This window comes from Callithrix jacchus, chromosome X (assembly GCF_049354715.1).
Source record: "Callithrix jacchus isolate 240 chromosome X, calJac240_pri, whole genome shotgun sequence".
In the NCBI taxonomy this organism is placed as follows: Eukaryota; Metazoa; Chordata; class Mammalia; order Primates; family Cebidae; genus Callithrix; species Callithrix jacchus.
The window spans coordinates 108285061-108299483 of NC_133524.1; the positions used below are offsets into that span (position 1 = coordinate 108285061).

General features: G+C 41.0%; 1 protein-coding gene across 2 annotated transcripts in view; it reads right to left on the bottom strand.

Moving 5' to 3' along the window:
• Nucleotides 1-14423, bottom strand: part of TRPC5 (transient receptor potential cation channel subfamily C member 5) — a 298330-nt gene that overhangs the window by 127835 nt on the left and 156072 nt on the right. For both annotated transcript variants that reach the window (XM_078363587.1, XM_078363588.1), the window contains one exon: nucleotides 5470-5991. In XM_078363587.1, coding sequence (XP_078219713.1) covers nucleotides 5470-5991 — 522 coding nt within the window. The remainder of the gene's footprint in view (nucleotides 1-5469; nucleotides 5992-14423) is intronic.

The window sequence follows — 14423 nt, forward strand, 5'->3', positions numbered from 1 at the left end:
AAATATTCACATAAGGTGAACAAGGGGGCCACAGTTATGAAACACAACTTTAGTGTTTCACATTCTTCTAATCAAAGATGTCATTAACAGCCCATGCAAGGTGGTTGTAATCCTAACACTTTGGGAGGCCGAGATGGGCAGATTGCCTGAGCTCAGGAGTTCGAGACCAGCTTGGGCAACATGGTGAAACCTCATCTCTACTAAAATACAAAAAAATCAGCCAGTGTGGTGTGGGCGCCTGTAATCCCAACTACTCAGGAGGCTGAGGCACGAGAATAGCTTGAACCTGGGAGGTGGAGGTTGCAGTAAGCCGAGATCATGCCACTGTACTCCAGCCTGGGCAACAAAGTGAAATACTGTCTAAAAAAAAAAAAGTGTTACTAACAAAATCTGTTGTTGAAAACACATAAAAACACATGCCTTTATATTGTGACAAATTCTGGAAATATTGATTATTTTAATACCTTTATTCTTACTTAAACTTGGGAAACACTGGCCTTTCTTGAAGCTATAACTTCTAAATTTTTAATGTAGGCAAACCCTTAACTTCCAGCTTTGGAAAATCAGCTCCAATTGCAGCTCATTTTATGGAGAAAAAAAATTGTTCTGTGTGGAATATAGCTTTTTAGCTCAAGCTTTAAAAATACATGTTGTCTGTTTGAAACTTAAGATGTGAATGGGCTTATCTTTGGGTCCTTATCCCAGGTGCAGGAGTTCTTGATACTTCTCCCCCACAAACCTCGACTCATTGAGAAAAATTCCATTTGTACTGGGCATTTCTTCATTTTTTCCCCAGTTGGAATCACAACACACTTTAAAAGAAGATTTAGCAAGGTGTCACCAGGGATGGCACTGGAGAGTGGAGAAGTAGTGCACCTGCTCTGTTGTATTACTGATTACAGACATTGAGGAAATCCTACCTATCCTTGACAGAACCTCATGCTCCAACTGTTGTTAAGCATGGAATCAAATGGAAAAGACAACTTTTCTCTTTTAGCTCAGTTATTTCATTGCCATCTAGAGGCAGTTTCTCTTTGAATAATTCTGGTCCTGGGAAATAATTCTTGTCCATTCTCCTACAGTCTTCTTTAGGATCTGAAGTTCGTTTGAAAAAAAAAAAATGTCCTTTAAAAAAATGTTTCCAACTTGTTTAGGGGCTCCTAAATGTTAATATGTTTTTTTCTTGATGAGTTAGCAAACATAAACTATATGCCTTCAAAGAATTTGAGAAATTTTGTCTAACATGGAAAAGCTGAGTTAACTTGCCATAAACATAATGGAAGCATAGGACCGGATGTGGTGGCTTATCCCTGCAATCCAAGCACTTTGGGAGCCCAAGGTAGGTGGATCACCTGAGGTCAGGAGTTTGAGACCAGCTGGCCAACATGGTAAAACCCCATCTTTACTAAAACTACAAAATGGTGGCACATTCCTGCAGTTCCAGGGAGCCTGAGGTGGGAGGATTGCTTGAACCTGGGAGGTGGAGGTTGCAGTGAGCCAAGGTAGCACCACTGCATTCCAGTCTGGGTGACATGGTGAAACTGTCTCAAAAATAAACATAAAAAATAATAATAATGGAAGCATAAAGTTAGGTTTCATTCATTTATTTGCATTGAAATCAAAGGTTGGTTTGCCTAGTTTCATCAACTCCTACATGAGAAGAGTTTACCCTGCAAAAATCAAGTATATTATATAATGTGATAAAATGAAGATCAAAATCATGACTTTTTTCTGCTTGTGGTCCTAAGCACTGTGTGTATATTTCATTTTTTTAAAGGCTAGATTTTCGATATTTATTGAACAGATTTATCAGTCTGATTCCTCAAATCAACGACTTGAGAATGAAGTTCTCACAGACATTTGAATTGTTGGAACCTCAGTAGCTCACAGCATTGAGCTAAATTTATACACTAAAGTTAAAATTACAAAAACACATCCCCAAAAAGGATATTAGTGATATGTTTAAGAAGATGAGATTGTTCAGACTTAAATTAGACATGTGAATTGAATAGAGAGAAATTAGAGACTGTATGCATTTGAGACTCAACGAAACCACATATTTTTAAAAAACTGTAATTCACAGATTTGGAGGGATTACAGGTGGTTTTTTTTTTGGTTTTGTTTTTTTGTTTTTTGTTTTTTCCTCTAGAAATGTAGTCACAATTCAGAAAGGATTTACAGAGTTTGATAAGTATAAATTATGTTTTACGTTCCTGAAGCAATGCCTTTGGAGTATAAACTTTAAAATATATATGATTTCTCAAGCCTTCACTTCTGATCAGTGTGGCTTAGTTTGAAGAGAGACTAATTATGTTAAAATTGATGTATAACCTGCTAAGATAATTTATCTTAGAAAATTTGGAGCAAAATATATAAATATAAATCCCCAAATGATTCTGAAGTCTCTGGCTATGGGACTAAACTTTAGGCCAAATTTGAGTTTCAGTGGCTCTATGAAATTATATTCTTTATCATGAAATTATTGACATTGAAGTTGACAGTCACTCACTATCCTGACTGCATACTACTTGGAGCTAGAGTTTGATGTGCTCTGATTGAAACAATACAGTCTACTAAATGCCATGGTTTTCATTTATTTTATTCACAAACATCAGTGAATAACACTAGGCTTAAAATGATTGATGTTTGCATAAACTCGGTGCTTTTAAAATTACTTTTCAAAAAGTAATTTACTTTTGAACTTACTTGAATTTTGAAATTACTTTGATTACTTACTTTTGAAATTACTTTGATTACTGCCGAGTATCCATAATATTGAACAGTTAAGAGGTGCTACTTTGCCAGTGTTATGGATTAAAAATAATTTAGCTGGCTAGGCATGGTGGCTCACATCTGTAATCCCAGTGCTTTGGGAGGCTGAGGCAGGAGGATCACCTTGAGGCCAGGAGTTTGAGGCCAGGAGTTTGAAAACAGACTAGGCAACATAGTGAGACCTTGTCTCTAAAAATAATAAAAATAGGTTGGGTGCAGTGGCTTATGTCTGTAATCCTAGCACTTTGAGGGGCGAGGTGAGTGAATCACTTGAGGTCAAGCGTTCAAGACCAGCCTGGGCAACATGGTGAAACCCCATCTCTACTAAAAAAAAAATACAAAAATTGGCTGGGTGTGGTGGTGCATGCCTATAGTTCCGACTACTGTGGAGGCTGACTCAGGAGAATTGCTTAAACCCAGGAGGTGGAGGTTGCAGTGAGCTGAGATTGCACCACTGCACTCCAACTTGAGTGAGCAAGACTCCATCTCAAAATAAATAAATAAATAAAAATTTAAAAAAATGTGGCCTTGCAAAATGCGAAACTACACTTAGATAGGTACACTACTGAAAGTAAAATAGACACTCCAAAACTTGTGCATTTTTTTTTTTTTTTTTTTTTTTTGAGGCAGAGTTTCGCTCTTGTTACCCAGGCTGGAGTGCAATGGCGCGATCTCGGCTCACCGCAACGTCCGCCTCCTGGGTTCAGGCAATTCTCCTGCCTCAGCCTCCCGAGTAGCTGGGATTATAGGCACGCGCCACCATGCCCAGCTAATTTTTTGTATCTTTAGTAGAGACGGGGTTTCACCACGTTGACCAGGATGGTCTCGATCTTGACCTCGTGATCCACCCGCCTCGGCCTCCCAAAGTGCTGGGATTACCGGCTTGAGCCACCGCGCCCCCTAGTGATGATGGTTGCATGATGTGAATGGACTTAATGCCAGTGAACTGTAAGCTTACAAGTGGTTAAAATGGGAAATTTTATATTAGGTATATCTTACCACAATAAAAATTCCACTTCAATGTTCACAGCAATAATGTTGGAATGGTCTCCCAAAAGTGCTGGAGTTACAGGCGTGAGCCACCGCTAATAGTTATTGACCCAGCTAATAGTTATTGACCGCTATTGTGTGCTCAGTATTTCGCTATGCATAATTACATTACCTCTTTTATTTTATTTGATCTTTACATTTCTCCATGGAGGTAAGCACAATACCAGGCTTATTGAAATAACTTAAAACAGGTAAATGGCAAAAATAAAATAAGGGTCTCAGGGGTGGGCCTAACCATTTACCACGTTCCCCAATATAGCCCTTTCAATCTCTATGTTGCTCTTTTTCATTTTTTAACCCATTCCATGTTTCTTGGTATTTGTTTTTTGCCTCATTTCTAAGGCATAGTGCTTTTATTTTTGTCTGAGAGAAAGTGAACAGAAAAACACCCAATGAGGTTTGCCTGAGAGCCTGGGTTCATGAGGGAATGGCGCTGCCAGTTCCCCTTCAGCTGGCAAGCACCTCTCAGCAGCTTGGACTCCAAGTAGCATGGAAAAGAGATGGAAATGGACATTAAAGCACTTCCGGTGCCATGCACTAAATGCTAGCTTTTTTTATTTCCCACAGTAGCCCTACGAACTGGAGAAATTGTTGTCATTTCTATTTTATAAATGAGAAAACGAATACCCTGAAAATAAGAGTGAGTTTCTTCAGGTCAAACAGCTAGTGGGTTAAAATTCTATCCTCAGTTCCTCTAGCTCCACAGTCCCTGCTTTTTCCATGGTATCATGCTGCTTCTTTAAAGTTAAGGCTAAATTAGCCTTGTTAGGAGACTCGCCCAAAGTGTTTGATAAGATGACCTAGAACTCCACCTGCTTGACTGTAAAGCTTGCTTTTTACGGTCCCGCTTTTTCCATGGTATCATACTACTTTCTTAAAGGGCTATATTAACCTCGTTAGGAAGCTCTTCCAAATTGCTTGATAAGATGGCATAGAACTACACCTGCTTGACTGTAAATCTTGCTTAACTGGAAAGCAAAACCTCACCTGTGACCTGCTTGAACTGACCTCCTTAAAGAGGTGGAACCTAACATTTTGGAGGTCATACAACAGCAGATCCTGCTCCAGCTTTTTATTGAATTACAAATCCTGAGTATGACTCCATCTTTCAAATGCATTTCTTAGCCTTCTTTCTGAGGGGCTGTCAGGGATTTAGTTGTGCCAAAAATTACAAGCACCCAGAGAGTTACTCTTCTGTAATCACTGCCCACTATGTCCCCAGTATATAGGACAGGATCTCTTTTTATGTGCTCTCACAGAACACTGATCTTTCAGAGTACTTATCTTAGTATGTAATCATATATTCATTAAAGTGATCATTTACTCTATATCCACTACCAGCTTGTAAGTTCCATGAAAGTAGGGTCAGTGTCTGTCTTAAGTATCACAAACTCTCAGAACAGTGCCCAGTAAGCATTTGCTAAATGCATAAGCTTTTCCATCAAAGAATCAGATGGTTATTTATTTGGCCATAAAGAAAATACAAAAAGGTTGTCTCTGACTTGGATAAATGGGCATAACTGTGAAGCCTGCCCAACCAATTGTTTGTTAGAGGGCTAAATGGTAGAAAAATGTTGATTCTTGCTCTGCTGCTCCAGACTTGGGAGGCCTTAATAGTCCCTGAAAGCAGAGATGAGCTCAGCTTACCTCTTTCTGGTGGTATTTGATTGCCACCTTCAGCTTGGCCAGGTCATGGTACTTCTGAGGGTCAAGCTCTTCACTGTGGTCATCTCGATGGTTGAGGATGATCTCCAGTTCCCGGGAGCTCCGAGCTTGGTCCAGCAGGTCCTTGGCAAAGAGCTTGCACTGCTGAGAGAGCTCCTCATATTCAGCCTTGAACTCATTTTCCACCTTGCTGAGCTCCTTGAGCTCCCAGCCCAGGCGGAAGGCAGTTAGGATGGGATCCTCACTTGATAAGGCAATGAGTGAGGGACTTGCCAGAGCCTTATAGATGTTCAGTCGGGAGCGAGAGTGGCGCAGGCTGTCTACCTCTGAGCTAGACACACACTCCACACAGTTGCAGCGGATCTGGTGGGGCCGTGGGATAGTGACCCGTTTTTGCACAAGCAATTTGATGATTTCGTAGTTGTTGGTGTGGGCAGCCAGCATGATGGGAGTGATGTCTGGTGTGAACTCAGAGAACTGGGTGTCCATCATCAGAGTGGGGACCTAGGTACAAGAAATGAGAAGCATGGAAGAGCAGGATTAAAGTTTGGAGAGAGAAGTATAGGGCCTATAAAATGCTGGTGAATCAGGAATTAAGTCTCCATTCTCGTCTCAATTCTTTTGACCTCCTAAACCTCCTTCCTTATGGCTAATGTTTGTGGAATGCTTACTGTGTGCCGGTACTATTCTAAGCACATTAAAATGTCTTTACTCATTTAATCTCCACAACAACCTTGTGAGGTAAATATTCTTCCCATATGAAGAAGCGGAGACACTGAGAAGTTACAGAACACACCTAAGATTACACAGTTTTCAGTCAACAGAGCCAAGGTTCAAACCCAGGCAAGAATCTAGAGCCGAGCTCTAGAATCAAGTTGTCAATTATGCAATGACAACATACCCATTTCTGTCTGAAACATACTGGAGAATACAGAGAAATAAAGGGCATTTTTTCCTGACCTTCTGAAGAATTACTTGGGTAGAGCAAACTTACATAAAATTGGTAACAGTACATAGTAGTTCAGTTCCAAATGAGCAGTAGAGGCTGCAGGAATATTTATTTGAAAGGTTAACAACAACCAGTAATCTTCAAGAGCATGTCATTAAATCAAACTCTGGGGGCTGAAGAGAAGATTTCCTCAAATTGTTACATTAACTTTTTATATGTAAATGGGACTTCAGGGGACAAAAGACCAAGGTCAGACAGGGTTCATCCAACTTCCTGTAGGTCCCAGGAAGGTAAAGATAATTTGTCAGTGTCAGGAAGAAGTAGTCTGTAAAAGAAGACTTCTTGGCTTGAGGAGGGGTTACTGATAGCAAAAGGACCATTGATAAAACTGCTATGTCCATGATGTAATGTTTGGTGTAAATAACAGCTATAGGTGAAAGGCGGGGGCTTCTTTGGGTATTCAGGAGCACTTCTGGGTGAATGTGCAGAACCTGATCAATGAATTAAAAATCTTTCAACTTTAAAATGTCTCGTTTGGGGCACAGTCTTTTCTCAGTCCAGTCAGGAAACCGAGGCAGCTTGCTAGACTCACAGAAGAGTTTAAGTGGAATAGGATCTAGAGCTAGAGAATGGGAGGACTTGAATAGTCAGCAGAGGCTTTATGGAGAAGTGGAGCTGACTATTAAAAATATCGATAGGATTCCAGAAAATCAGGAAATATTCATTTTATTACCCTTTAGGAAAAACACAGTTCCAAATGTTTATTTTAACTGGGTAGGACAGACCATGGAGAATTGAGAGTCTCATCGAATAGCCAAATGGTGGGATTTTTGTTTTTGTTTTTATTTTTTTTAACTCTGTAAATGTAAGGAGAAATTGTATTTTAATCAATAGTTTCTTTTTACTCTCAAAACTTCTTAAAAGAAATTGCTGGCGAACTGACAAAGGGATGAATTATTGTTTTTCAACATCACTGCCTCCCTCCCACCTTGCATACAGGATTCTCAAACAGGAAAGTGGCCAGAAAACAGAGTAGGAGCAAGGTGGTGTAGGAGGAGTTTGCAAGAAACCTCTTTCCTTCACTGAGTGCTTACATCAGCCTCTTAATAGTTGAAAGGTGGCTGCATAATGGTCACCAGTTGCTAGGATGGATCAGAGAGTAAACATTGTCAAGCATTCAGAGGGAGCAGCTACAGACAAGACAGCCGGAAGTGAGCAACTGGCTCAGAAAGTAAATTGGACATAGGAGAGAATAATCTCAGAAATTAACATAAGCCTACAGGCTAAGGAAGAAGTAGGCCTGAGTGGGCCTGGAAATGAACATAAACACTATCGGTATAAAGCCTAGAGTTGGGAGAGATGGGGAAGTGAGAAATTTGTCACAGTCTGCCCAGGAAAAAGAGAGCTCAGATCTGGGAAATCTACCCTTTCTCTGGGCAGAAGTCTTCCTCAATCTCCGTCAGGATCTAAAGGTGTTGAGGGGAAGAGAGGTTAACCTGTAGCACAGGATTCCCTGGGTTAGATTGTGGGTATGGGTTGGCTTCCTACCATGCTGTTCCTCCTTCCTCGTGCCCTGTCTCTCTCTCTCTTCCCCTCTTCCTTATTCTTTGGACTTTTCTTACTCTTGTCCTTTCTTTTCTTCCATGTTGGTGCTGCCAGTCCTGTCCTGAGATGAGCTCAGCTTACCTGTGAATACTGTTTACTCCACTTATATGATAGAGCCAAAAGGGTGTTGTTGTCTATGCCTAGAATATGAAACGCTTTCTGAAACTATCCAATTATATTGTCTGACAAGGAACTTTATGATTCTCCATTTGGCTTCCTGAGTACCTCACACCAGAGGGGAAACCTTTTAAAAAGAAAACCAGTCTGCAGTGACCAATCTTGCCCTCCCACCCAGACTGCATTTTCTCCTCCTGTCGGTGTTGCCACTCACATGTTGCTTTCTGTGTGTATAGCCTTGTGGATCCCCTGCATGGAATGGTCTCTCGCACCATTTTTCTGCCACTCAACGGTCACTACAACAGCTGGTTTCTTCAACAGCTCCTCCTCCTAACTTTGAGCTTGTCTCTTGCTGCCCACTCAGATATTGTGGGCACAAGTTTACATGCAAGTAAATGACTTTGCTGATGCTGTCTAACATTATTCTCCAATTACTTCACACATGTACTTTTTGCCTTCTTGTTAAGGTTATGTGCTCTTTGAAGGCAGAGTTGTCCTGTTCTGCTCTTGTTTCCCCTATGGTATCTAGCACAGTGCTAGACACACAGCAGACACTCAGCAAAAATATATTAAGTTTTCTATTTTCACATTAAGAAATTGGCTCTCATTGCCAGGGATGGTGGCTCACACCTCTAATCCCAGCAGTTTGGGAGACCAACATGGGAGGATCGCTTGAGCCCAGGAGTTCAACACCAGCCTGGGAAACATAGTGAGACCCTGTTTTAAAAAAAAACAAAACAAAAACATATTAGATAGGCTTGGTGGCAAGCACCTGTAGTCCCAGCTAGTAGGGAGATTGAGGCGGGAGGATTGCTTGAGCAAGGGAGGTCTAGGCTGCAGTGAGCCGTGATCATGCCACTGCACTCCATCCAGCCTGGGCAACAGAGTGAGACTCTATCTCCACTAAAAAACAAATAAAGAAAAGAAGAGAAAAGAGAAATTGACTCTATTGTTTACAAATCTGACTCCCACAATTCGGATCAATATAAGCTCACTTCCTTGGACCTCTCCTTCCCATGTCCAGCTGAGAAGGCAGGCATCCCAAGACTCCAAGAAGGGTTAGACGACTAGCTCTGCAGGGAACTACTGTGAAGTCTCACAAACTTGGAACATTTCTGCCTTTTTCACAATGCTATTACTTTAAAGTGGGACTGATCAATAGACTACAGGCTTTTTTAAATTCCTTTTACCCCCTTTGCTTTGTCCTCCCTCATCATCTTGCTGTTTTTTTTTTTTTTCCCTTCCCAGGCTGTGCAGAGACCATGGACTATCATCAGGACAGCCAAAGTGAAGGAAGAGAAAGTTCTATAATGAGGGTCAGAAGATTCTGATAATAATCTAGATTTTATGACATGGTCTAAAATACAGGCCAAACAGGTAACAGAAATGAGGGCCAGGTGTAGGTGTATATGCATGATTTGGGTGAGTGAATGGTAGAAACTGGTAAACTGCAGAGACCCTCTCGAACAGGGCAACTACTACTCAGTTCCTGTAAATTGTCCTAATTTTTGAAAAGAAGCCAGAAACACGGATGTGGGGGTAGAAGCTCTTAAAGTTATAAATGTTGGCTCAAAATCTTTAAATACAGTGCAGGCCAAACAAAATACGTATATGAGACCAATTTGGCTTGAGTGAACCAGTTTGTGACCTTCGTGCTAGCACATAAGTTGTGAGGCTAAAAAGATATGGGAGAGGAAATTGAACATTTAGGCAGGGGCCAAACAATAAAAGGCCTCATATGTCATGCCAAGGAATTTATATGTTATCTGTTGACCACAGGGAACCACTGAAGGGTTTTTTTTAATCAGGAGAGTGGCCTAGTTGATTAGTTTGGCCACAGTGTGGGAAATGGGCAGTGGTAATCATGCTCATAAATGTTTAACAACCAGCTCTCCACAGGGGAGGAAAAAAGATCCTGTTTTGTAGTGTTTGCCAGTTTTTCTGGTGTAAATATTCCCATTGTGGACAGTTTCAATCTACCAATACGACATCATAGAACACAGAGTTGGGAAGAGAACCAGTCAACCTGCTCTTGCCAGCTGGTGCAAGCCGGCTTCAAGCACACCAACATGTGTTTCAGAATAAGACTAGTCAAAAGATATCATTAGTTCAGGTGAAGAGATGGCAGGGATCTTAAGCTAGATAGTGATTCTAGAGATGGACAAAAAATAACAAATTTAAGGCATTCATTGAATGTGTCAGGGAAGGGAGGGAGAAGAAAGCAAGGATGTTGGGTCTCTAGATTCCAATGGGTGGTTGAACAGTAGTGTCAGCAATTGAGATAGTTCATGCAGGAGCAGGTTTAAGGTTTTTCAAAGTTCAGTTTTGTGCTTGTTGACTTTGAAGTCCCTACTGGAAAAGCAGCAGGAAATTGTATAACTAGTATAAATCTTGAAGGAGAAGTCAGGGCTGAAAATACAGACGTGAAAATCTTCAGCCAGTAATAGTAGTTGAAACCAAGAGTGGACAGGATCAGCCTCTGCCTGCCCTTGTTTCCTCAAAAGTGGCTCCACCCATCTACTCCAAGGACTCTGTCCAGCTCGTTTCCAGGGCAACTAAGGCTTGATATAAGAAGCACTCAGGAGGCCTGCCTCAGGTGCCATCATTCCAAATTTCTACTGTTAGGCTTTGGCATTGGGGCACTCTCCTTGTTCTGTTAGTTTCTGAATTGCAGCTTCTTCCCCACCTGTGCTCTAGCTTTTACAACAAGGCTTCACCCTTGTTTGAGTTTTGGCCTAATATCCCAGGCCTCCTTAATGAAATCTGGCTGTGAAGAAAAGATGAGGCTGCATCTTGAACACCTTGATTAGATCAGGGGGAGGACCCAGGGAAGAGGGAAGAGGTTGTAGACAAGGGAGAGGGGGCTTGTGGGAAGATCAAGGTGCCTGAGGAGATGAGGAGCAAAGGTTGGGGTGAGGTGGAGGTTGACCTTGGTCTGGAATAAAGATTCCTTATCCTCAGAGACTGGAGGAAAAAAAGGTGAGTTGAGTGGAGCTGTTGCTAAGTTTGTTATTGAAGAGGGCTGGAAGATGAAGTACTTCTCATCTAAAAAATGTGGTTTTCTCATTGAAATGAGAAGTGAAATCAGATGCTTTGAGTGAGGGAGGAGAAGTTGGCAGGGCGTGTGGGGAGAGTTGAATATATGGAAGATTTCCTAAGGGGAAAGAGAGAGGAAGTTGACCAAAGTAAAGTAAAAGGATGGCCTAGCAGTGCTGAAGTATCAGGGAAATTAGCAGCTGTAAATTTGTAATAGCAGTGATGCATGGAAGAATATGGCTTTTTTTTTTTTCTCTCAGCAGTTTTGACAGTCCAGATGCGGTGATGGAGAATTCAGATTTTTGGATAGATTCAGGATTGAGGTTTTGCTAGAGGTGACAGGAAGTTGAGGATGAGATAATTCAGGTGATTGCACTTGAAGAGCAGATCAGACAGGTAAGGGCTAAAAGTTTGGGAGGAAATGGAGGCATTGAGGGACTTGAGGTCTCTTTGAAGTGAAAAGGCAGATAGAGTAGGCAAACTGGGAGGATGGGAGACTATGGACAGAGAGTAGGGTACTAGTGGAAATGATGTCCACAGTGGAGCAGTGCTTAATGATGACCAGCTGTGGTTTGGTCATGGACACAGTGGGCTGAAGTAGAGTGGATGTGGAGATCAGTGGAGGGAGAAGGTCAAGAGCTAATGGGCCAGGATGTTGGCTGCATTGTCCACATGGTTGGGTGCTGAAGTTGTCCAGGGTGATGACATGTATTGGACTGGAGAGGACAACTGTGATCTAGGGGCCAAGATCATCAGAGTACTTTGGATAGTGACTAAATCAGCAGATGATCAGGAGATGGAAAGAGGAGTGCCGTGTCCACACTATCTTGAGGAGGGCTTCCACAGTGCAATTTAAGCTTGTCTTTCTTGGCTTTGTCATTTACTAGCCTTTTTGTATTTCGATTCCCTTGCCTAAAAAAAATGGGAAACTGACAGCAGCTGGGCAAAATTATAAGGATTAAATGATAATGTATGTGTACTGTCTACATGGGGTTTAGAACAGGTGTGCAATCTTTTGGCTTCCCTGGCCCACATTGAAAGAAGAAGAATTGTCTTGGGCCATGCACAAAATACACTAACACTAATGATAACTGACAAGCCAAAAAAAAAAAAAACACACAAAAAAATCTCATAATGTTTGAAGAAAGTCTATGAATTTGTGTTGACAGCCACATTCAAAGCTGTCTTGGGCCACATGTGGCCTGTGGGCTGCAGGTTGGACAAGTTTGGTTTAGAACATACTAGGTTCTCAACAAACTTGGTATCTGTCATTATAACAACAAATGTATTACAAAAAGTAGCCAGATACGGTGGCTCAGGCCTGTAATCCCAGGACTTTGGGAAGCCTACATGGGGCGGATCACTGGAGGTCAGGAGTTTGAGACTAGCCTGGTCAACATGGCAAAACACCATCTCTACTAAAAATACAAAAACCAGCTGGATGTGGTGGCGTGCACCTGTAATCCCATCTACTCCAGAGCCTGAGGCAGGAGAATCACTTCAACCCGGGAGGTGGAGGTTTCTGTGAGCTGAGATTGCACCAATTCACTTCACCCTGGGTGACAGAGCGAGACTCTATCTCAATAAAACAAAAAAAAATGTATCTCAATCAGAAGCAAACTCCCCAGCACAGTGATGGTTTATTCTTCACCATGTCCTGGTCAAAACTGTGACATATGGAAACCTTAAGAGCACCCCCCTTCAATTCTATTTTGTGTACTTTTTAATGTTCTATCTAACTTAATACAAGTGAACCCAGTGTTGTCTTGCAAGCTTCCTGTGCGGGCTTAACCAGTGCTGCATTTTATGGGCTGTTCTTATAGTTTAGATTAGGTTCACTAAATCGTATCAGTTTCTCATACAGGTCCCTGGAAGTTTGGATCCCTTTAAGTGACTGGTCTGTTATTCTCTGAAAAAAAAAACTCCATACCAAGTTACTAATATTGATAACCATATTTGGAGCTGTCCCAAACAGCAGGTATTTACATTTTAACTGCTGGCATCTAGAAAGAACACCTTGGCATTAGAAAAACAAAATAGAGAATTTCAAGGAGGACTAGGCTGATAGGGACTTAAGTTTGGTGAAGGTCTTGCTCAGGCCTTGCAATTCACTATACAGCTTGATTCCTACTCCACTTTCAGGTAGAGTGGACTCTGCTACTAGTGGTGGCTCTGTACATAAGGTTTCTCCTAGCAGCTACTAAGAAAAATGGTGAAAGACTTTGGATTGTGAAAAAAACATAAACTGGAGGTCCTATCTAGTATATTTTCTGGATTATCCATGCCTTTGATTCACTTTGACTTACTTGACAATTCTGTAAATTGTAATGCAACTATTTATTATCTGATGGAATGTAATTGATTACTGCCTTGTGGATACTGACTACTTTTTATCCATTTGTAAGCCCTGAATCATGGGAGAGTAAACTTCTGTAAAAAGCCAGACAATAATTGATACTCTGTGGACCATACAACAAATTACATTACAATGAAATGAAAATTTCGTTTTCATTGTAAAATGAAAGCAGCCATAAATGTAAGTGAATGACTGTGTGTGTGCTCCAATAAATTTTGTTTATAAAAACAGTTGACAGGCCAGATTTGGCCTGAAGGCCATAGTTTGTAGACTCCTGGCCTACCTACTGGTTCCCTCATTAATTAATGAATTGCATAAAGTCTTTGACATGTTTACTTTAAATTTGTATGAAAATTACAATTTGATCTATTTTTTTTTGAAGTTATCCTGTAACAGCCATTTTATGTTCAGATTGAGGTCAGGTAAAAAATTCAATTTGATTACTTCTTATCAAGTTTTGCCTTCTTGTTAAACTCCAGAATCATACTGAAAGATCTTGGGCTTTCTGTTTCAAATCATGTTTTTTAAAAGGAAAAATAAAGGTAGAGGGAGGTGAGGAAGAGGGAAGGAAATCCATAGGCCAAGAATTTAGATTTGGCTTATATTATCTATAACTGTACTTCTAAAGAAACCTGATACATCAGCCAACTCGAATGCATTTTAAAATTTGCAGTGATGTGGGCTAAATACATGGCCACTAAAGAAGTTATATTGTCTGCCTTTCCCTGGGGCTTTCCATTCAGGCCATAATGAGTTTGCTACTACATCTGTCCCAGGACTCTTTATTGAAAAGCTAGGATACTATTCTAGGACCCTTCTAGATGAATGAGCACAGGACAGAGTCATTCAGCTCAGAGCTCATCACATAAAACA